The 23887-nt window shown below is 48.1% G+C and overlaps 1 protein-coding gene across 5 annotated transcripts; it reads right to left on the reverse strand.

Moving 5' to 3' along the window:
* Positions 1–483: 483 nt before the first annotated feature.
* Positions 484–18104, reverse strand: SLC25A19 (solute carrier family 25 member 19). 5 transcript variants are annotated; one of them, XM_068531204.1, is made up of 8 exons: positions 17949–18104; positions 17458–17510; positions 12655–12824; positions 12314–12469; positions 10476–10619; positions 4203–4386; positions 2727–2857; positions 484–1258 (listed from the first exon to the last, which is right to left on the reverse strand). In XM_068531204.1, exons 3-8 carry the CDS (start codon positions 12784–12786, stop codon positions 1046–1048), a joined length of 960 nt encoding a protein of 319 aa, XP_068387305.1. In that variant the 5' UTR covers positions 12787–12824; positions 17458–17510; positions 17949–18104; the 3' UTR covers positions 484–1045. The 5 variants fall into 5 exon arrangements, with proteins under 5 accessions (XP_068387305.1, XP_068387306.1, XP_068387304.1 ...); XM_068531205.1 differs by having other exon boundaries at positions 484–1142; positions 10465–10635; XM_068531203.1 differs by having other exon boundaries at positions 10465–10635.
* Positions 18105–23887: the final 5783 nt, after the last annotated feature.

Here is a 23887-nt window from a genome sequence, read left to right on the forward strand (position 1 = left end):
ACACAGCACCACGCGGGACCCAGGAGGCGCACGCTGAGCGGGCAGCAGATGCTCACCGGCCCAGCCGTGAGCTCCCACCCACCCGGGAGGGCTAACCCAGCCCACAGGGAGAGAGGAGTGATCCCAGGAGGCGGGGGAAAAGGGCTGCTGCCTTTACCGGCGCCCCGCCCCCGTCAGCACATCCCCCCACTGCCTGTGGGGTCGCTGGGCTCTGCTTTCCCTGGAGGCCCACGGGCTGTGACCAGCCTGTCCAGGGAGAGAACAGCCCGAGTGGTGCCTCTATAGACACGAAGATCCGAGCAGGGTGGAGTTTATAAAGTGACTGATTCAGCTGGGATTCTTCCCCCAGAGCTAGAAGCAAAGCTGCCTGAGGGATGAAACTGCTGAGAAAAGTAGAGTTTAGGGAAGGCAGGGATCCCTTCCCTCGTACTTCGGGAGGAGGGATGTGATTTGGAAGGGAAGATGGAGGAGACAGATAAGGAATGCGCTTTTAGTTTTAATGTCTATTAAATAATTGGTGGGGTAAGAACCCAGGTGTGGGGACCAGACCCCTGTAAAGGCCTGATCCCAGCCTCACACTCAAGCTGCGGCCCACCCAGACGCAGGAGAGTTCTCCGGGCAGCCGGAGCGAAGGCGTGCAGGAGGGCAGCTGTTGCCCTGAGTGTGCGCCACACAGAGGAGAAACGTCCAGCTCCTTCTGACTGGCGGGGCTGGGTCCCCGCAGACCAGGTCCTGCGTTCGCCCCGTGCTCTCCCGTGGAGAACCCCCTTGGCCCTTCTGGTGGAACCCAGGCTGCTGCCGACGGCTCTTCGCGCCCAGGACAGCTGGCCTGGAGGGAGGGGCTGGGCAACACCTCTCAGCGCAACACGGGACGGTAGATCGAGCGGGACGGTAGATCGAGCGTTCTTCAGGAGGGCCCCTCCGGGGAAAGACCTCAGGCCACCCTTCTGCCCTCGAGGCTAGCTGTCTGCCTTCTTCATGTGGTGGAAGAGGTTACAGAAGAGCTCGTACCAGAAGAACACAAAGCCGGTGGAGAGGGCAGCCTTCAGCAGGCTGGGGGCCAGGCCTTTGAAGCAGCCCTGCGCACCCTCCTCTCGCAGCACCTGCCTGGCGCAATCCAGGAGGCCCTTGTAGCTTCGCACCTGGGGAGAGGAAGGTTCCCCAGTTGAGGAGAGAGGAGGTGATGGCAACACGGGTGTGAGCTCTGTTCTTTTGTCAACACAGAGCCTGGCAAGTTCAAGCACCCAATAAATACTTGCTGGACAAAGGAATGAATGCAAAAAAGACAGAATAAGTTGACCTCATTCTTTCTCTTCCAACTGGGCTAATTCAGACTTAACAGATGAAGTGCCTGGAAATCAGCACTGGACAGAGCTCCTTCCTGCCCTGGAGGCTCCCACTGACAGTGGCTCTTAAGGACCCAGAGAGAGCTCTGGACCCTCTTCCCGGGGGTGCCTCTGACCGTGCACCCATCCCTCCTGGTCCCCCTTGGGCAGTAGATCTGAACCGGCCCCTCGTTAGCTCTGAGCCTGACCAGCGCCGCCAGCCTGGCCACCTCCAGTTGACCACAAACTGCTGCTAGACCCGTGTCCCCAAGGCACAGCTCTCCTCAAGCCTCGCTCCCCTCCCAGAGCTCCAGTAACTCCCGATGATGATGCCAATGACATTACAAAGAATCAAGTCCAAGCCCCACGGCGTGGTGTTTGGGGCGTTTCACCATTTGGCCTCAACTTCCCTCCCTGATCTGCCTTTCCCCACTGGTCCACCCTCAGTGCCCGCACACCTCCAGCCACACCTGCTCACGCTAAAGCTCTGTGAGGAGCAGGGCCTCCCTTCTCTGTCTTGAGCTCTCACCAACCCTCCCTATCCAAATTCAAACCATCTTTTCAAGACAAGTTGGTAAGTGGAAGAAGGAGGTTATAAAACCTTGCGTGTAACCCCATTATTGTTAAACATATGTTTACTTATGCAAAGGAATAAAACTGCAGCGCGGATGGACCTAGGTGGTGTCATGCTTAGTGAAGTAAGTCAGAGAAAGACAAAGAGCGTATGTTATCACTTTTATGTGGAATCTAAAAACTAAAACAAATGAATGGGACTTCCCTGGTGGTGCAGTGGTTAAGAATCCGCCTGCCAATGCAGGGGACACGGGTTCGAGCCCTGGTCCGCGAAGATCCCACATGCCACGGAGCAACTAAGCCCGTGCGCCACAACTACTGAGCCTGAGCTCTAGAGCCCGCGAGCCACAACTAATGAGCCCCGCCTGCTACAACTACTGAAGCCTGCACGCCTAGAGCCCGTGCTCCACAACAAGAGAAGCCACCGCAATGAGAAGCCCGCACACCACGACAAAGGGTAGCCCCCGCTCGCTGCAACTAGAGGAAGACCCAACGCAGCCAAAATAAACGCCCCCCAAAACGTCATTTGATGCACAGCCCCGTGTCTCAAAAAACTTATATGAACTGTGTCTTGACTTCTAGCAGGTGGAACAGTTCTCAGAGCTTTCTGAGATGCTCTTCCCGGGTTATGATCCTCAAATTTGGCTGGAGTAAAATTTTCCGATTCTTTCTTAGATCAACTGATTAATTTTTCATCGACACCAGGGACATGCAGGGGCTGAGAGGGCTATGGGGGCGAAAGCTGCCCTATGGACAGGAGCTGACCCAGTTCCTTCATGCGCCCAGTGAGGGGCTGGAATCAGAGCTCTCTGCAGGGGGACATCTCACCTGGCCAAAGGAGGCTCGGGCCTGCTCAAACCCTCCAACCTGCAGCCGCTTCTTGAAGAGGTCCATGGGATACGTGAGGGTCTTGCTGATGACTCCAGCTCCACTGCCACAAAGCAGGTTTTTGAAGTTCTCTGAACCAGAGAAGTGGGATGGAGGGGAAAAATGAGAGAAATGCAATCTAGGGTAAACTTCAAGGTTACACAGTCTAATCCTAGACCAGAAAACCAAAACCTACAAACATCCTCGATCTCAGAAGAATTTAATCCAGGAGCGAGAGAACCAGACGCAACCACATTTTCAGCAAGAATGACAACAGACAGGGCTTCCCTAGTGGCGCAGTGGTTAAGAATCCACCTGCCAATGCAGGGAACACGGGTTCGGGCCCTGGTCCGGGAGGATCCCACGTGCCGTGGAGCAACTAAGCCCGTGAGCCACAATTACTGAGCCGGCGCTCTAGAGCCCGCGAGCCACAAGTACTGAGCCCACGTGCCACAACTACTGAAGCCCGCGCGCCTAGAGCCCGTGCTCTACAACAAAGAGAAGCCACCGCAATGAGAAGCCTGCGCACCGCAAGGAAGGGTAGCCCCCGCTCACCGCAACTAGAGAAAGCCCGCGTGCACCAAGACACAACACAGCCATAAATAAATAAATAAATAAATATTAAAAAAAAAGAACCAACGCAGCCAAAAAGGTTAAAAAAAAAAAAAAAAAAAAGAATCTGCCTGCCAATGCAGGGGACACAGGTTCAAGCCCGTGTCCGGGAAGATCCCACATGCCGCAGAGCACCTCAGCCCGTGCGCCTCAACTACTGAGCCTGCGCTCTAGAGCCCACGTGCCACAACTACTGAAGCCCGCGCGCCTAGAGCCCCTGCTCTGCAACAAGAGAAGCCACCGCAATGAGAAGCCCGCGCACCGCTATCTGCAACTAGTGGAAGCCCGCGCGCAGCAACGAAGACCCAACGCAGCCAAAAATAAATAAATAAAATAAATAAAATTTTTTAAAAAAAGAATGACAATGGACTGCTGATTGGACAGGCCGGTGGCAGAAGGGGAGTGAGCCTTTAACAGTAATCACCCCAGCTGGAGGCAATAATGGCCTGCAGGCTCTGCCCTGCGACTCAGTACAAGGCTTGGGAGGGAATAGGATGCCCAGCCCCCTCCCCAGAGTCCCCAAACGAAAACCAAACCCAACACATAAGCAAAACCAGGCTGTTTGCAAGTTGGACCTTTGACAAGAATGAAAACCATGACCGGTAGTTGGAAATAACAGTGGCAAGAGCCGAAAGAAATAAAGTCATCTGTGAGTGAATGGATTTGTTTTGTTGGCTGTATTACAGGGCTGGGGGTTCAGAGATCTGTGGTGTCTTAGCTTCTGCAGGGAAACTTTATTTCCTACCTGATTCAGAAAGAGATGCTATGGCTTGGGAGAGGGGCGGAGTGGGACTCAGATTCCCTTTCCCGTGAGGCCGGTCTCACCGTTTTTCTTTCCTTCGGCTGGCATGGCCCACTGATACGCGTGCTTCAAGGAGCTGTAGAAGGAGAACTGGAACCCGGCGTAGGGGAAGATGGCGATCAAGGTGGGGTTCAAGCCTTTGTAGAAGACCAAGGGGCCTTCGGTCCTGTACATGGTCACCACGGCGCTTCGCAGGGTTTTATAGACCTGGACACCACACATGCAATGATGAGCGACGTCGCTTCAGCCCGAGAACCCAGCCCACCAGGTATATTTCCCCTTGTCCAGAAACCAGCTACTAGGAGCATTACTTCTCCTACCAGGAGGACAAAGAAACTGCTGGACAAAAATTCCAAGGGTTGGACTGTCTGGCAGCTCCCCTTCTAGCTATTTACACGACTGAGATATGCCAAGGAGTGCACAAAAGTATGCAGAACAGCAAGAGGTGTGAAGTCCACCCTTGGGTGATCGGTTATATAAATTACGGCACACCTGTTCAAAAGAACATATTGTAGCAATTACAACAGGAAGATGCAATCTAGATGATCGATAGGGAAGACTCCCCCAGATATACAGTTAAGTGAACCCAGCAGGACATGAAGAGCAGGCATAGTGTCTGTGGAGGAAACAAACTGTATGCAGAGACTATCCCCCACAAGGATACACATGAAAGGAGGAACAGTAACATTATTACCTCCACAGCGGGAAACAGGGGGACAGGGGAGGGAAGGGGGAAGAAGGAGATTCGCTATCACCATTTTATGCTATTTGGATTTTTTTGCCATATGCATATACTTAACCTTTCTGGAACCATCAACAGGTGATGTTTATGCACGAAGAGCCACTGATTTTTTAGTGCACTTCTATTCGACATATATTCTTTGCAGTGGACCAGAGGGGCTGAATCTGCCTGGCTGTGGGTGCGGGAAGCACTGCACTGACAAGAGGGTGACCGAGGGCAAGTCTGTACTGAGCGGGGACAGTACACACTTGGCTCCCAGATGCTGGCAGCCACATTGAAGGCTTTTGCCCTGGGGACTTGCATGAAAGGGCCGGGCCTCAGAGGAAGGCCATCGGACAACAAGCCTGCCCTCGTGCCAGAGTCCCACTCTGCTTTCTGTGTCCCCTCTTAACCAAGCTGGCAGCCAAGAGTCACCAGACATTTGAGGAAAGCCTCCCCCAAAACAGAGGCCAAAATGATTGATGAGGGGCAGGAGAAGTCATTTGGAAGAAAGAGACAGTATAGATAGCAGAAGAAAACTACAGAAAAAAGAAACCACCCACGAAATTTTAACTAATATCCTGAGACCACAGAGAAGGCATCACCTTCATGATAAAAGCAGAGGGTCAGAGAAAGACAAATATCATATGATATCGCTTATATGTGGAATCTAAAAAAAATGGTACAAGTGAACTTATTTACAAAACAGAAATAGAGGGCTTCCCTGGTGGCGCAGTGGTTGAGAATCTGCCTGCCAATGCAGGGGACACGGGTTCGAGCCCTGGTCTGGGAAGATCCCACATGCCGCGGAGCAACTAAGCCCGTGAGCCACAACTAATGAGCCTGCGCGTCTGGAGCCTGTGCTCCGCAACGGGAGAGGCCGCGACAGTGAGAGGCCCGTGCACCGCGATGAAGAGTGGCCCCCGCTCGCTGCAACTGGAGAAAGCCCTCGCACAGAAACGAAGGCCCAACACAGCCAAAAATAAATAAATAAATAAATAAATAAATAAATAAAAAACAGAAATAGAGTCACAGATGTAGAAAACATACGGTTACCAAGGGGGAAAGGGGGCGGGAGGGATAAACTGGGAGATTGGGATTGACATATACACACTACTATATATAAAATAGATAATAAGGACTGACTGCATAGCACAGGGAACTCTACTCAATACTCTGTAATGACCTATATGGGAAAAGAATTTTAAAAAGAGTGGATATATGTATATGTATAACTGATTCACTTTGCTGTACAGCAGAAACTAACACAACATTGTAAATCAACTACACTCCAATAAAAATTAATTTAAAAAAATTTTAAAATAAAAAAAAATAAAAGCAGAGGATCTATTTTGAAAAGAGGTAAGATTCAGACAAGAAAAAGCTCTTGAGAGAAAATCTTTGTGACTCTGAGTTGGGCAAAGGTTTCTCAGGTAAAACACCAAAAGCAAAATCCATAAAAGAACAAATTGATAAATGGAACTTCATCAGAATTAAAAACATGTGCTCTTCAAAAGATACTGTAAGGAAAGGAAAAGACAGCCACAGACTCAGAAAATATTTGTAAAATAAAAACAAACCACCCAACACAAAAATGGACAATCTGAACAGATACTTCACCAAAGAAGGTATATAGATGGCAAATAAGCACGTAAAAGGACGCTCAACATTAAAGAAATTTAAATTAACCACGATGAGATACCACTATTCACACCATTTAGAATGGTTAAAATTTAAAATACAAAACGAATAATACTAAGTATTCGTGAGGATAAGGAGCAGTTGGACCTGCTGGTGGGAAGGCAAAACGGCACAGCCGTGCAGGAGACAGCTTGCCTTTTTCTTATACAATGAAACACTCCTTACCATACAACCAGCAATCCCACCCCTAGGAATTTCCCCAAGAGAAATGAAATGTTCACACAGTAACCTGTATGTGAATGTTTATAGTGGCTTTATTCATAACACCCCAAACTGGAGAACAACCCCAAAGTCTCTGAACTAATAAACCACAATCCTTCCACACGATGGAATATTACTCAGCAATAAAAAGGAGCCAGCTACTCACAGGCACCCCATGGACACATCTCAAATGCATCTACCAAGTGAAGGGAGCCAACTCAAACGACGACACAGGGCATAACTCCATTTATGTAACATTCTGGAAAAGGCAGAACTTCAGACAGAAAACAGACCAGTGGTTACTGAAGGCTGGAGGTGGGGAGGGACAAACTACAAAGGGCAGGAGGAAATCAGGGGGTGATGGAACTTTTGTTTTATATCTTGACTGTGGTAGTGGTTACGTGACTGTATGCATTTGTCAAAAGTCACAGAACTGTACGCTAACAAGAGTGGATTCTACTGTGCATGTAAGTTATGCTTTAATAAACCTGACTAAAACAAACAAACCAAAGACAGTTCTTAGGAACCAACATATGTTAGCAGACGTTGTTTAAACTCAATAGAGGGCCCAAATGATAAAAGTAAGGAGACCTCCCAGAATGGTAAATAAAAGATGTCAATCAGAGGATCAATCCAGGATGTCTAGTGTCCAACTGACATGAATTCTAGAAAGAAAGAAAAAGAAAAAAACAGAGGGCAGGCAATTGTGAATAAATAATTCGTGACCATTTTCCAGGCATGAAGAACATGTGTCCAGACTAAAGGGCCCAGGAAGTGCCCATCACAATGAATGAAAGAGACCCGCCCTGGGGCACTCCACTGGTAAATTTCTAGAATGCCAGGGATCAAGAAAAGATCCTGAGGGACTTCCCTGGTGGTCCAGTGGTTAAGACTCCATGCTTCCACTGCAGGGGGCGTGGGTTCGAGCCCTGGTTGGGGAACTAAGATCCCACGTGCCGCACGGTGGGGCCACAAAAAAGTTAAAAAAAAAAAGAAGAGAAAAGATCCTGAAAGTCCCCAAGAGTGCGAAGTGGATGGCTTCATATAAAGGGTTAGTCATCAGGATGGTTCTGGACGCCTCTTCAGCAATACTGAGAGCTACCTAGAATTCTACACCCAGATCATCAGTTAAGTGTAAGGGGAAAATAAAGGCATTTTCTATCAGGCTTCTGTAAGGAAGCTACACCTCAGGATGTGCTCCACCAAAATGAGGGACTAATCAAGAAAGAGAAGACATGGGCTCCTACGTGAGAATTCCTAAGAGAATAGCTGGCCATAGTCCTGGAGCAAACAGTCCAGATCGAAGCCATAGGGTGAAGGGTTCAAGGGTGGGGGGCTCTAGGAGGGGCTCCATAAAAACATGGGACTGATGACCACAGGCTCACCCTATCGGGAGATTGTTTGAAAGTGAATTTGTGATAAGCATGTAGAAAGCGAAACAAATAAAATACAAAGCAATTGCCAACTTCAGGAAAGACAAAAATACAAAAGAAAACATAATCATAATATATCTTGAGGCTCAGCAGTAACATTTACATAATCATAATAGCATAAACACTGAGTACTGATTTAGCCAAAAATCTATTAATCAGTTGTACTGTACTCAGGTGAGGAAGCATAAGCACGCCCAAGGGTGATGGTAAAAGAGTTAAATTCTCATCTTCCATAGTAGTCAGTAGTTAATGTCTATAATTTAAAACTGAGAAGGAAAGGAAGAAAGAGAAAGAGCATGTTACTTTGAATTAGGAAGTAAATTACGGAAGAAGCACACAAATATTAAAAGTGGTTGCCTCTGGGGAATAGAATCAGGGGGGAGGCTGGTGTTTTTTCACTATAATTCATGAAGAACTATCTGTCTTTTTAACCTTTATACACCTTATGGATTATTTATTTATTTATTTATTTATTTATTTATTTATTTATTTATGGCTGTGTTGGGTCTTCGTTGCTGTGCGGCGGCAAGCGGGGGCTACTCTTCACTGCGGTGCGCAGGCTTCTCATTGCGGTGGCTTCTCTTGTTGCAGAGCACGGGCTCTAGGCGCGCGGGCTTCAGTAGTTGTGGCGCACGGGCTCAGTAGTTGTGGCTCACAGGCTCTAGAGAGCAGGCTCGGTAGTTGTGGTGCAAGGGCTTAGTTGCTCCATGGCATGTGGGATCTTCCCGGACCAGGGCTCGAACCCGTGTCCCCTGCATTGGCAGCTGGATTCTTAACCACTGCGCCACCAGGGAAGCCCAGATTACTGATTTTTTAAGAAATGTGAGGATTTACACTATGGATGCTACTAGTCTAAAGAAGGTGGAGAGTTTTGCAATTTTTAAATAAATCTCTTCCCCTCACTTTCACACACAATTTTCCAGTCATTCCAGAATCTACAATCCAACATCTCAATTGTCTAAGCCTAAGAAGAAATATGCTATTCTTTTCTTAATGATGTTTTCCCTTTTTTCTTCTCATAGACTTGTACTGAAGGTTGGAAAGTAACGGAAGAGGATTACAGCACACGCAGAACAGGGAACCGCAGGACTGTCACCAGCCATTCTCTTCATCCCAGCAGGCACCATGTTGCCGAGGTCTGTCCCCTCTATAAACATCCTTCCCCTCCATTTCTCTACTCCGTTCCCAGGACCCCTCGTCTCATTTCTCCACCAGGGCAGTCACCCCAAACCTCTATTTTCCACTGCAGTGTCACACAGAGTGACCCAGCTCTCATGCCCCAGTCGTTTCCTTCTAGACTGTTCCTGGGGCACTTTGCATTTCTGAACCAAAAAATTTATCAGAATGTCTCCTAAACAAAAGAGGTCCCCCAACCCAGGATCTCCACCCCAGGCAACACAAAAAACTGGCAGAGCTGAAACCACAGTTATTCTTAGCTGGTCCCAGATCAAATTCTTAAGCAAAACGTCATTCCCCACCAACAGTATCCTACGCTATTCTTATGTATATCCAGGAAACAGAGATTATGGTGAGCAGAGGGGGGGATGGTGCATCTATTTGAGGGTTTTTTGTTTGTTTGTTTTTTTAATTTATTTATTTATTTATTTATTTATGGCGGTCTTGGGTCTTCGTTTCTGTGCGAGGGCTTTCTCTAGTTGTGGCAAGCGGGGGCCACCCTTCATCGCGGTGCGCGGGCCTCTCACTATCACGGCCTCTCTTGTTGCGGAGCACAGGCTCCAGACGCGCAGGCTCAGTAATTGTGGCTCACGGGCTCAGCTGCTCCGCGGCATGTGGGATCTTCCCAGACCAGGGCTCGAACCCGTGTCCCCTGCATTGGCAAGCCCCTATTTGAGGGTTTAATCCCTTGCTTTCACTCAGTCAGTTCTTCCTTGAGTCTGACTCAAGGAGCCCATTTCCTCCAATCCATTCTTTCTGGAAACCAAAACCTCCCTCCCAATAATACAGCGATAGGATCTCAAGTCTCACTTTCCCAGACACCTTCCCCGTGCCGATTTGGTATTTGCTCTGTTTCCCCTGCAGGTTCTGTGTCCCCCGTGAGGTTGTGAGCACCTTGCCTGGTGCCAGGCACCATCACGGGTTTCAGGAACAGGCTGAAGGACGGCCCGAAAACCCCAGGCCGCCCCGGCTTTGTTCCCTCTAAGGAAAACAGCCCCCACCCTGGGATGCCCTTCGTCCCTTGGGCGCCCCTTCTCTGGCCCGGCCACTCACCCTGGGCTCACCCTGAGCTGCAAAGCGGGTGCGTAGCACGTCCACAGGATGCACGGCGAGGGTGGCCACACAGGCAGACAGGCCGCCACACACAAAATGCACGGAGAAGTCTCGGGCATCACGCACGCTGGCCCTGTGCACCAGCTCGGTGAGCACTTCAAACGACAAAAACTGCAAGAGTTGTGACAGTGTCATGGAAAACACCCCCCAAATGCACCCGTGACCCAGGCGGGGCCTATCCTAGGGACCAGGAGATACTCTTCTTGAGTAGGGTCAGAATACAATAAACACATAACTTTGTGCAAAGCTCAGATGCCCTTTCATACTCTGAGCAGAGCCAAATACCCAAGGGTTAAGAAAATACATGAGAAAATTTTTGTATCAGAAAATTCTACTTGGGGGCCTTTCCTGGTGGTCCAGTGGCTGAGACGCCGCACTCCCAATGCAGGGAGCCCAGGTTCAATCCCTGGTCAGGGAACTAGATCCCACATGCTGCAACTAAAAAAAAAGATCCTGCATGCCGCAACTAACACCCCAACGCAGCCAAACAAATAAATAAATATTAAAAAAAAAAAAAAAGAAAGAAAGAAAAAGAAAATTCTAGTCGGGAATTCCCTGGCAGTCCAGTGGTTAGGACTCGGTGTTCTCATTGCCGTGGCCCCGGGTTCAATCCCTGGTGGGGGAACTACGATCCCGCAAGCTGCATGGCGAGGCCAGAAAAAAAAAAAAAAAAGAAAGAATAAAGAAGAAAATTCTACTCATCACTTAGTTTTCTGAGAACTGGGAAAAGATGGCCATTATCTGATTCTAGGCTGGGGACCCCTTTAATGCAGCTGGCAGTGGCCCTGTCTGAGAAACATTCTGCCCTGGAGCTGAAATTCTGTCGGGAGAATCCCACATATTCCATATTCTGTGGTGTAAGCCCTCCTTGGGCTCAGATCCTTCTCCAGCCAACTCAAGATGGCTTGGGGTCCTGAGAGCACATGTTGCTGCATTTACCCATCAGGATGCAGCATCTGTGTGCCGGGCGCAGAGATGGCGCGGCAGGGGCTCGTGACCTGAGCAATCACTGTGATGTCATACGAAGAGCAGGCAGGGACGGCTCTGCCACTCTCTAGCTAGTGACGTTGGTTGGACTAATTACTTAAGCTCTCTCTGCCTCAGTCTTCTCATCTGTAAAATAAGGATGACAACAGAACCTACCAGAGGACTGTTGTAAGGTGGCAGATGTGAAGTGCTTCACCCGGGGCCTGGCCCCCTGTGAGCACTGTGTGGGGCTGGCTATTTCCATCACCACCACTGTACGGCTACAGACTAGACACCATGGGGTAAACTGGCGCTCAGCTGAACAAACTCATGAGCAAGAGTCAAGAAGCCTGGATCCTAATCCTAGCCTCGCCACCTACAAGCTGTGTGGCCTCAGGCAGCTCACTCAACCTCTCTGCGACCCACGTAACACCTGCTCCACCTTCCTCACAGTGCTGTTGGGAAGTTCAAAGGACGCACAGACGTGAATAATGCTATTTTGAAAAATGAAAAGCATTTGTATCGCCATTTGCTAAGCCCCTCTGGGCTGGGTGTCAAGACAGTTTCCTAGGTGCAGCACCTCATATTCAGTGGGTGCTAAGTCTCCAGGGTTGGGGGACGTGGGGAAGCCGATGCCTATAGTACAGCTCAGTCTGACTATGTCTTCAGTTTGTCAGGTAGCTTCCCAGCCAAGACGAGTGAGCAGTGTGTGACCGCCTCCTGCTGCCCTACCCCGGGCAGCCCGGGCGCACGCCTCACCACCCTGGGCTCCCCCATTGGGCAATGTGACCCCAGGGGCCTGGCCGCTTCCCCTGCCACCTACTTGGACAGCTCCATAGCCTATGGAGAGAAGCTGGGCTGGGATGTGTCCTTTCCAGAATGCTGTTGGGCCCTCCTCTTGCAATATCTGTCTTCCAGCCTGCAGGATTCCGTGGTATTTCGCGTTGGGGTCACTGCGAGACAGGCGCTCAATCTGAAGCTAGGAATCAAGATGAGAATGGTCAGGATGATGGGGGGTAGGGTAGGGAGGAGGAATTTCAGAGAAGGTAACAAAGGCAACAAAGTGCTTCTCCTTGACAAAATTGCAAGCTCTAGGAACTGCTTTGACAAAAAAGAGTGAACTTGTCCTCCGGCCCATTACACAGAAAAAGGGGAAAAGGGTACCTGGAAACGGATCTTGATGACATCCAAGGGGCTGATCAGCATCCGAGTGACAAGTCCAGACACAGACCCAGCCACGGCCACCTCGAGATTGGAGACATTCCTGCCGTCTGCTCTGGGGTCATAGCCCACCATCCCTGCCTGTGGCCCATACAATGTCCATCAGCTTCAGGCTAAACGCAAGAGACACGGAGTAAACACCAGAGCAAGGTCTTAGGGTCCCGGCGCACACATCACTCCTCAGAGCAGTCCTCCCGGACCAGCCCCCAAAGCAGCGCCCACATCCCTTTTCTCTCCTTATCCTGCTTTATTCTTCTTTAGACCATTTATATACCAGACATTGATTTCATACATTTGTTTCTTGTCTCTCTCCCCCATTAGAATTCAAGCCCATGAAAACACGGCGTTGGTCTCATTCATCCACCCCTGCAACTCCAGTGCCCGGAAGAGAGCCCACCACAGTAACTGCTCATAATATTTGCTGATGGAGTGAATGAACAGGCTTGGTAGGAAACAGTTCACTTCCGGAGATCAGCTGGTTTTCCAAGACACCTGGCTTTATGGCCAGCTCCTGCCTGAGGTGAAATCCCAGGCTGCGTGAGCGTGAGGGCAGAGCCCCCTCAAGCTGAGTGCAGAGGGGGAACCTCAGACACACGGGCTCCAGGAACGGGGCCTGGGATTCTCTAACGAGCCGCCATGATCCAAAGGGCCCTGAGCCCTTCTGCATCTCCCTTCTCTATTCTCTGCACACAGCGCAGGCCCGCCCACAGCAGTGGAGCCGAGTTACACTGTGAAATGATGCAGGCCCACCTCTTCAACCTCCCCCTGGACCACGGTTCAGTCTCTTCAGCCAGGGTGGGCTCAGTGCTTCTGAGCAGTTCCTAGAAAACGCTGTTCACGTTCCTATCTACCGGCCCATCCCTGGACCTGCTGTTCCCATGTCTGAACTGCAGCCCCACCCTTCCCTAGACTGGTTCCTCTCACCTTCCAGGGGTCAGCTAAAGAGCATCCCCTCCAGAAGATGTACTCATGTCCTTTCTAGCATTCACAGCACTTGTTAAGGTGCTGTCCTCCCCGCCCACAGGAGGCAGGCTCCATACAGGTAGGGACTCAGCCTAGTTACACTGGTATCTCCAGAGACCCGCACGGTGCCTGGCATGCCCCAAAGGCTCTAAAAACAATGACTGAATAAATGATTAAAAACCAAGTAACTGGGACTTCCCTGGTGGTGCAGTGGTTAAGAATCCGCCTGCCAATGCAGGGGACACAGGTTCGAGCCCTGGTCCGGAAAGATCCCACATGCCGCGGAGAAGCTAAGCCCGTGCACCACAACTACTGAGCCCGCGTGCTGCAACTACTGAAGCCCGTGCGCCACAACTACTGAAGCCCATGCGCCTAGAGCCCGTGCTCCGCAACAAGAGACGCCACCGCAATGAGAAGCCCGCGCACCACAACGAAGAGTAGCCCCCGCTCACCGCAACTGGAGAAAGCCCGTGCGCAGCAATGAAGACCCAACGCAGCCAAAAAAAAAGCCCCAAAAAAACCAAGTAACTTAGAGATTATAAAAATAATAGTGACTTTGCAGAAAGAGAGAGAAGAGAGACAGAGAGAAAAGAACCCATCATCTTAACACTTTTTACTTCACATATTCCCTTCTGGTTTTTTTCCGGTACATGGCTTTTAAAATGCAAAATGTCATAAGCATGATTCCATGTTGCTACAAGATCTTCATAAATATCATTGTAAATGGCTAGATCATATTACATTGAGTAGCTGTGTCATAATTTTTTGGGCACTGGGGTGTTTTAGAAACTAGATATTTAAAAACTATCTAATTCCAGGGACTTCCCTGGCGGTCCAGCGGTTAAGTCTCCATGCTTCCACTGCAGGGGGCACGTTCGATCCCTGGTTGGGGAACTAAGATCCCGCATGCCGTGCAGTATGGCCAAAAAAACCCCAAAAATCTAATTCCATTTTTACCTAGAGCAGACCTCAACGCTAATGACACTTTAGAATGGAGAATTCTTTGTAGTCGGGGGCTGTCCTGAGCACTGCAGGATGTTTAGCAGCACCCTGGTCTCTACCCACCAGATGCCAGTATCCCCACGCTCCCCTTGTGACAATCAAAAATGTCTCCAGACATTGACAAATGTCTCCTGGGGTGCAAAATTGCCCCTGATTGAGAACTGTTGTTCTAGAGAAATACTAGAATGTATGTGTAAAATGTCATGCGTTGCATCACTATTTATAAAACTGGATATAATGCAAATGATTATAAATAGAGGGATGGACACTAAGTCACCTCCATGCAATGGGATACCATGCAGCTATTAAAAGAATGAGCGGGGCTTCCCTGGTGGTGCAGTGGTTGGGAGTCCGCCTGCCAATGCAGGGGAGACGGGTTCAAGCCCTGGTCTGGGAAGATCCCACATGCCGCGGAGCGGCTAGGCCCGTGAGCCACAACTACTGAGTCTGCGCGTCTGGAGCCTGTGCTCCGCGGCGGGAGGGGCCACGACAGTGAGAGGCCCGCGCACCGCGATGGAGAGTGGCCCCCGCTCTCCGCAACTGGAGAAAGCCCTTGCACAGAAACGAAGACCCAACACAGCCAAAAATAAAATAAATAAATAAATTTATAAAAAAAAAAAAAAAAAAAGAATGAGCGGACTTCCCTGGTGGCGCAGTGGTTAAGAGTCCGCCTGCCAATGCAGGGGACACATGTTTGACCCCTGGGCGGGGAAGATCTCACATGATGCGGAGCCCGTGCACCACAACTACTGAGCCTGAGCTCTAGAGCCCTCAAGCCACAACTACTGAAGCCTGTGCGCCCTAGAGCCCGTGTGCCACAACTACTGAGCTCACATGCTGCGACTACTGAAGCCTGCGTGCCTAGAGCCCGTGGTCCAAGAAAAGACACAGCAATGAGAAGCCTGCGCACCATAACGAAGAGTAGCCCCCGCTCGCCACAATAGAGAAAGCCCGCGTGCAGCAACGAAGACCCAACACAGCCAAAAATTTTTAAAAAGATTAAAAAAAAAAAAAAAGAATGAGCCAGAGCTAAACACACATTGGAAAAGATGTCCACAATTGACTAAAACATGAAAAAAGCAGGTTTCAGAACAGTATGTCTAGTGTAACCCCACTTTTGCAAAAGAAAAACAGCAAGACCTACATACACCCTCAACAGTCGTATAAAGCATAGCAGGAAAGTCTATAAGGACACACACCAACAGGTTGGTAAGGTTACCTTTGGGGTAGGGTTGGCAAGGGAAGAGGGAAGGCAGATCTCCTCCCCCCTACTTTATTTATTTTTTTCCCACACCTCGTGGCATGTGGGATCTTAGTTCCCCAAGCAGGGATCGAACCCGGGCCCCCTGCAGTGGCAGCAATGCGTCCTAACCACCAGACCGCCAGGGAATTCCCTCCCTTTTTCTTTACACAATTCTACGTTGCTTGAATTCATTATGGCCCCCCCAAACCCCAATTAAAAGTAAATATAAAATGATTTTAGAAGAGACCTCAGAATTAACCTAGTTTGTTGTTTTTTTTTTTTTTTTTAAAGCCAGGGCTAGTTACTCAAGTTTTGTTTTTTTTTTTTTTTTTACTTAATTAATTGATTGATTGATTCTTGGCTGTGTTGGGTCTTCGTTTCCGCGCGAGGGCTTTCTCCAGTTGCGGAGAGCGGGGGTCACCCTTCATCGCGGTGCGCGGGCCTCTCACTATCGCGGCCTTTCTTGTTGCGGCGCACAGGCACCAGACACGCAGGCTCAGTAGCCGTGGCTCACGGGCCCAGCCGCTCCACGGCATGCGGGACCCTCCCGGACCAGGGCTCGAACCCGCGTCCCCCGCACTGGCAGGCAGACTCCCAACGCCACCAGGGAAGCCCCTAACCTAGTTCTTGAATACCTTTAGTAACAGGGAAATCAGGGCCCACACAGTGACACCTTCACCCCATTGTTTCTTTTTCTCCTCTCACCCTCCCTGGAATCTGTCCGCACCATTCCCTCAGCCCCAAGCCCTCACTTTTCTGAAACTACCAAAATAGCACTCCAATCCATCCTTAAAATTAACAAGACATTTCCACGGGGCTCGATCGGCAAAGTATCGTAAAATAACATTTATTGAAAGTCTAATGGGGGAATTCCCTGGCGGTCCAGTGGTCAGACTTGGCACTTTCACTGCTGGGGCCTAGGTTCGATCACTGGTCAGGGAACTAAGATCCCGCAAACCACGCAGCACAGCCATAAACAAAAAAAGAGAAAAAAGTCTAATGGTATGAAATCTCCCGACTCCCGCCAGGAATGTGCCCATTCCTTGGTAACTTCTCCCCAGACCCTCAAACGAGGAGATCTCGGCTTTCCCATCAACTTCTCTGTGACATTAACTCAAGCTGCTACTCCCCAGGCACCTGTGAGGAGCAGTTTAAACGTGAGGCAGGTGATTGAGAGGCAAAGCCTCTCCGGTGGTTGCCCAGAGAGTGCTCAGGTCACACTGAGCAGTGTCAGATCCCTACTGTCAGGGAGGGAAGGAGGCATTTCTACATATAAGCAGCTCTGCATAGCTGGACATAACCTTAACCTCAGATCAAGAAGCCTGAGTCAAAATTCCGTCTCTCTCATGTACCTTGGGCAGGTTTATTTAACCTAGGCTCAGCTTTTTCTTCTGGAAAATGGGAATGATGGCGGCCCTGCCTAGCCAGATTCCTGGGAGGACCACACGAGATACTGTATGTGACAAGCTCTGTCAAAAAGGTAAAAGTCCTTATACACGTGAAAGGTCTTGTTAAATATAATTCAGTAGTGGCCTTACTTTTTCTGCTTGTTCAAAATTTCCTTCTTGTACCAAAAAGCCTTGATATTTATCTAAAAAGACAAAATAAACATGAAATATGATTATATGCATGATATAATAAAGTACTCACAAGAAAGGGGGCCGCTGGTGTGAGTGGCAGGGCGGGTGTGTGTGTGTGTGTGTGTGTGAGTCTGTCGTGCCACCCCTGTTTTTACTGCGGAAGCCCCTGGGGTTCAGGTATGCGGGTGCCCCGCGGTGAGCGTGTGTGCCCGTGAGCCCACGTGCTCAGCTGAGGGTCTCTGCAGATGTCCCCGCGTATGGACACAAGTGTCCACGTGCGCTCCAGGATGTGTTTGTTTTCCCCGAGTCCGAGAAAACGCCCACAAGGGGGGCACCCGCATGTACAGGTGCCCCGGGTGTGTCCAGGGTTTTGCTTCCTGCGTCCCTGAAGATGCTTCTCAGATCAGACGCGACACGTGTGGGTACAGTCCCCGCCCCCGCGTGAGTACCTGCGCGTGTAGGCGCCCCCGGGCAGCGGGGGTGCAGCTCCCCGAGCTGAGTGCCAGGAGGGCGGAGGAAGAGGTCACTCATCCGGCTCCGAAGGCGCGGCCCGGCTCCCCGAACTCTCTTCTCTCCCTCCTTCCTCACGCAGTCTAACGGCAAAACTTAACTGCGCTTGGCAGTAACTGACGGGCTTGTGGGCCAATCACCGCGCAGCTTCCGACAGACGCTGGACCAACGGTTGTACAGTAGTCACCCGACCAACGCCTATTGCAAGGCGTCGCTGGGTAATGTAGTCCTCCGCTACTGAGGCCGGCCCCCTACAAGGCGCAGAGCCTGCTGGGAGATGTAGGCCCTCGGCGTGCGCATGCGCAAATGTTACCCACGCGTTGAAAGGAGGAGGGTCCGGAAGCCAGGCTCCGCCGTTGGAGGTCGCCGCGCTGAGTGGCGTGTGCCTCGGATCAGAGTGCTGGCGGGCGGAAGTTTAGGGCGCGCTGAACGTGACCCTCTTTCCTCAAAACTTTCATAGTTCCAGTACCCGGATCATCTGAACTTGGAAAAGATGGCGGGAAGTTTAGCAAAAGCCTGGAGGGCGTGGGGGAAAGAATAGATGAGTTTTTAAGACCAGAACGAGGACGGCAAAAATACAGAGGTTTGGGCTTCCCCGGTGGCGCAGTGGTTAAGAATCCGCCTGCCAATGCAGGAGACACGGGTTCAAACCCTGGTCCGGGAAGATCCCACATGCCGCGGAGCAACTAGGCCCATGCACCGCAACTACTGAGTCTGCGCTCTGGGGCCCACGAGCCACAACTACTGAGCCCATGCGCCGTATCTACTGAAGCCCGTGCGCTCTAGAGCCCGTGCTCTGCAACAAGAGAGGCCACCACAGTGAGAAGCCCGCGCACCGCAACGAGGAGTAGCCCCCGCTCGCTGCAACTAGAGAAAGCCCACACACAGCAACGAAGACCCAACACGGCCAAAATTAATAAATACATAAATAGAAAATAAAAACTAAAAAAATACAGAGGTTTTGTTTCCCCCTAGGGTTTATTATGCATAACTCTCATTATAAGATAATATAAAAATATATAGACACATTACAGAAAATGTAGAAATGAAGGGGGAAATGACTCATCCGACCGCTCTCACGCAAGTAGTATCAGCGTTTTGCAGGACAGTCTTCCCGATTTTTAAACTGCATTTTTCATATTAGTGCAATCATTTTGACACACAATTTAAAAACATTTTTATTGAACAATTTAAAAACGTTTCAGGGACTTCCCTGGCAGTCCAGTGGTTAAGACTCCGTACGTCTACTTCAAGGGACATGGGTTTGATCCCTGGTTGGGGAACTAAGATCCATGTGCTGCGGCACATAAATAAGTAAAGAAGTAAATAAATAAAACGTTTCATACTATACAAAAGTAGAGAGAATAGCCTGATGAACCACCATATAGTCATTACTCAACTTCAACAATTAACCAACTCCTGGTCAGTCTTGTTTTTCCCGCACCTAAGTGGCACTGTTACTGAGTCCAAGCTCATCCTGGTCCTGCTTGCCACAGGACAGGCCAACAAATTGAGAGAAGAGTTGTTGGGGCAAAGAATAGCAACTTTATTAGGAAAGCCAGCAGACTGAGGAGATGGTGGACTCGTGTCCCAAAGAACAATCTTGCCTCAGTTAGAATTCAGGTTTCTTTTATACTAAAAGGGGAGGGAGTAAAGTCAAACATTTCCTGGTTCCTGTCAGCCTCCAGAGGGGATGTGTTAATTTCTTCCTGCCTGTAGTCATTCACAGGTGGGCCTGGTCAGGATGTTTCCTGTGAGCTAAACAAAGGTATTTTAGCTTAAAGCTTATTACCTGGGAGGCAGGGTTCCCAGAGATGGGCCATTATGTATAATTTAAGCTTATAGGCAACATCTCTTTAGTGATTAACTTGTAGCAAAAGCAATAGAATACAAAGGTTAAAGTGAAAGAAACAGATCCAATATGGAGTCAGATTTGTTCTTCCCTATTACAGCACCCCCCCCAACATTATTTTGAAGTAAATACCAGACGTGATCTCACCAGTAAGCATTTCACTGTGTATTTTTAAAAGACAAGCATTCCCCTTTTAAAACATATCCCCCAAACTATCACCCACCCCCCAAAACAATAATTTCCTAATATAATCAAATATCAAATTAGTGTTTACATCTACCTGATTGACCTATAAATGTCATTTTTCAAATACAGTTTGTCTGAATTGAGATCCAGACCGTACATTGCAACTGGTTAATATATCTCTTGTCTTAAAAAAAAAAAAAAAGCTATGGTTTCCCTCTTCCTCTCATTTTTCGCTTGCAATTTCTTTCATTTCCTTTTTGTTTCATTTTTTTTTTAATTTATTTATCTTATCTTTGGTGTTTGGTCTTTGTTGCTGCGCGCGGGCTTTCTCTAGTTACAGGACGTGAGGGCTTCTCTTGTTGCGGACCACGGGCTCTAGGCGCTCGGGCTTCGGTAGTTGTGGCACACAGGCTTAGTTGTTCTGTGGCATGTGGGAATCTTCTCGGACCAGGGATCGAACCTGTGTGCCCTGCACTGGCAGGCGGATTCTTAACCACTGTGCCACCAAGGAAGTCCCTGGTTTCTTTTCTTTTTCTTTCTTTCTCTCTTTATTTGTTTTTTAAGAAACTAGGTGGTTTGTCCTGTAGAGTTTTCTCCAGTCTGGCTGGATCTTGCTGGTGGCATCCCGGTGGTGTTTTAACATCTTCCTCCGCCTCCTGTGTTCTCTGCATATTGGTTAGTTAGATCTAAAAGGTTTGATCAGATCAGGTTTGATTTTTTTTTTTTTTTTTTTACAAGACTGCTTGTCTATTATTGTGTATTTCCATGAGGAGAATTATTATTCCTGCTTGTCTCTCATTTTTGGATGTTTGCAGCCATTGATCATTGCATTGTTTAGGGGTTATAAATGGTGATATCATTTCAGCATTTATTAGCTGGAATACAGATGAAGAGGAATATCCCCTCATTGGCTAATTGATTACATGAGGTACATTTAGTACAAAAAAGTCAGGATACATACATGATTCTTTACCTTTAGCAGTTTTCAAAATAATTAATTGATTCCCTAGTATCTTCCACAGGATATTGATCAATGAGGTTTTTTATTATTACCATTATGAACACATATTTTATATCTATCATTATGAACATTATATTTGTTCTTTTTCAATCCACTGTAATTATTATCCCGATTTGATACTCATATTTTTCCATCGTTGGCCAATGGGTTGGCACCCGAATCCTTTAAACAAAATGACTAGTTTCCTTGTTTTCTGGTATGACAGGGTGTTCTAGGCTCATCACAATTTTCCACACAGCTTTATTGAGGTGTAACTGACATACAGTTGACTACATATTTCCAAAGTGAACAAGTTTATGTGTGAACAAGATAGTGAACATATATATCCATGACCTTAAAGGATTCCTCATGCCCCTTTACTATCCCTCCCTCTTGCCCTCTCTTCTCCCTCCCTCTTCCCCAAGCAGTCTCTGATCTGCTTTCTGTCATTGTGGGTTAGTTTGCATTTTATAGAATTTTATATGAATGGAATCAGACATGACATTCTTTTTGTCTGGCTTCTTTCCCTCAGCATAATTATCTTGAGATTTGTCCATGTTGTATGTATTATTAATTGATCCCTTTTTATTGCTGAGTAATATTCTATTGTACAGATATACAATAATTTTTTAATCTATTCACCTGTTGATGGACATTTGGGCTGCTTCCAGTTTTTGGCTTTTATAAATAAAGCTGCTATTGATAGGGATAGAGTAGGATAATTAAATACTTATTTTAGAAATCCCACTAGGGGATTAAAGACAGAAAGGGAATTTTAAGGGAGTTTGGGAGACTGTTGTAAGCTAATAACTACTCAAGAAAAGAATCCAACAACCTAGCAACAATCTACTCTACCTCGAAGGAAGACCAGGCGCATTCAAGCCCCAGGCACACTCAAGCCACAAGTCCTGATAGTTAAAACACAAGACAATAGATATGGGGTCTACATCTTGTTACATGAAGTCAGAGAATTAACGGTCCTTGAAGAGTAGCATTTCTGCATATAGTCAAGACAAAAATAGAGGAGAAAGGGGAAAGAAACTAGGTGAAAGAGGACATGATACCAAAACCTGAGATGAATTACCATATTTTAGTATATGTTACCACCCTTTTGCTAATGTACATATGATTTCAATAGAGCCATGACAGTCCTGGTTAGACCATATAGGGTTAAAGGAGGAACTAATGATGTACCCCAAAATGAGGAAGAAGTTGGTCTTCTCCCCTCCCCACTTTTTCTTTGATTATAAAAATGTAGCCCAGTTTGTTCTGGGGGCTGTGCTCCCTTGTCTGCCTGCTTGTATCTCTCACAAGCATCCTATGCTAATAAACTCACTCTTTGCCTGCCACTTCACCTCTCGCCTCTCGCTAGATTCTTTCTGCACTGAGACAAAAGAGCCTGAGCGTCAGTAAGTCCTGAGACCAGGTGTGCAGTTTCAATTAAAAGACGGTGGGTTCGGGACTTCCCTGGTGGTGCAGTGCTTAAGAATCTGCCTGCCAATGCAGGGGACACGGGTTCAAGCCCTGGTCTGGGAAGATCCCACATGCCATGGAGCAACTAAGCCCACGCACCGCAACTACTGAAGCCCGCGCTCCACAACAAGAGAAGCCACCGCAATGAGAAGCCTGCACACCGCAACGAAGAGTAGCCCCCGCTCGCCGCAACTAGAGAAAGCCTGCACGCAGCAATGAAGACCCAAAGCAGCCATAAATAAATAAATAAATAAATAAATAAATAAATAAATTCATATTAAAAAAAAGACAGTGGGTTCAAGTCCACTCCTAAGTCAGGGATTGTGGATTGAAGTCCCAATCTGAGGTGTGACTGGGTTTGAGTTCCATCCGAAGGAGTGCAGGTTCACTACAAATATTCATATATAAGTCTTTGTACAGACATCTGTGTTAATTTCTCTTGGGTACAGACCTAGGAGTGGAATATCTGGAGCATACAGTCAGTGTACATTTAACTTTTTAAGATACTGCCAAACTGTTTTCCAGAGTGGTTGTACTACTTTACTTCCCCACCAGCAGTATGACCGTTCTAGTTCCTCCACATCCTTGGTAAGGTAATTTTTAATAAATTTAGCCATTTTAATAAATACATAGTGGTATCTCATTATGGTTTTAACTGGCATGTCCTTGATGACTAACGTTGAGTATCTTTTCAAGTGCTTGCTATCCATATATCTTCTCAGTGAAGTATCTGTTCAAATATTTTGCCCATTTTTAATATTTATTTATTTATTTATTTATTTTGGCTGTGCCAGGTCTTAGTGGTGGCAGGCGGGATCTATAGTTGCGGCATGCGGACTTTCAGTTGCGACACTGGACTTCTTCTTAGTTGTGGCATGCACACAGGATTTAGTTCCCCGACCAGGGATCGAACCCAGGCACCCTGCATTGGGAGCACAGAGTCTTACCCACTGGACTACCAGGGAAGTCCCTTGCCCATTTTTAACTGGATTGTTTTGTTTCTTATTATTGAGTTTTGAGGGGTCTTTATATTTTCTGGATGTAAGTCCCCTATCATTACATTTGGGGTCTTTCGAAGAGCAGAAGGGTTTTTTTTGGCTGTGCTGCGCAGCTTGTGGGATCTTAGTTCCCCGACCAGGGATCAAACCTGGGTCCTGGCAGTGAAAGTGCCAAGTCCTAACCACTGGACCACCAAGGAATTCCCCAGAAGTTCTTAATTTTAATGAAGTCCAATTTATTGATTTTTTTTTCCTTTCATGGATCATGTTTTTGGTATCATACCTAAGAACTCCTTGCCTATCCAAAGGATTTGAACTTTTCTTCTATATTTTCCAATAGAAATTAAAAAAAATAAATTTATGTATGTA

Source organism: Eschrichtius robustus, chromosome 20 (assembly GCF_028021215.1).
Source record: "Eschrichtius robustus isolate mEscRob2 chromosome 20, mEscRob2.pri, whole genome shotgun sequence".
NCBI classification, from domain to species: domain Eukaryota; kingdom Metazoa; phylum Chordata; class Mammalia; order Artiodactyla; family Eschrichtiidae; genus Eschrichtius; species Eschrichtius robustus.

Excerpts from the sequence above, each read along its gene's own strand:
- SLC25A19 (XM_068531203.1), bottom strand. The coding sequence starts at position 12,786 with ATGGTGGGCTATGACCCCAGAGCAGACGGCAGGAATGTCTCCAATCTC. Across the intron at positions 2,858-4,202 it reads AGCCGAAGGAAAGAAAAACG|AGAACTTCAAAAACCTGCTT; the intron begins GTGAGACCGGCC and ends TCTCTGGTTCAG. Across the intron at positions 1,259-2,726 it reads CCCGAGCCTCCTTTGGCCAG|CAAGTATTTATTGGGTGCTT; the intron begins GTGAGATGTCCC and ends TCCTTTGTCCAG.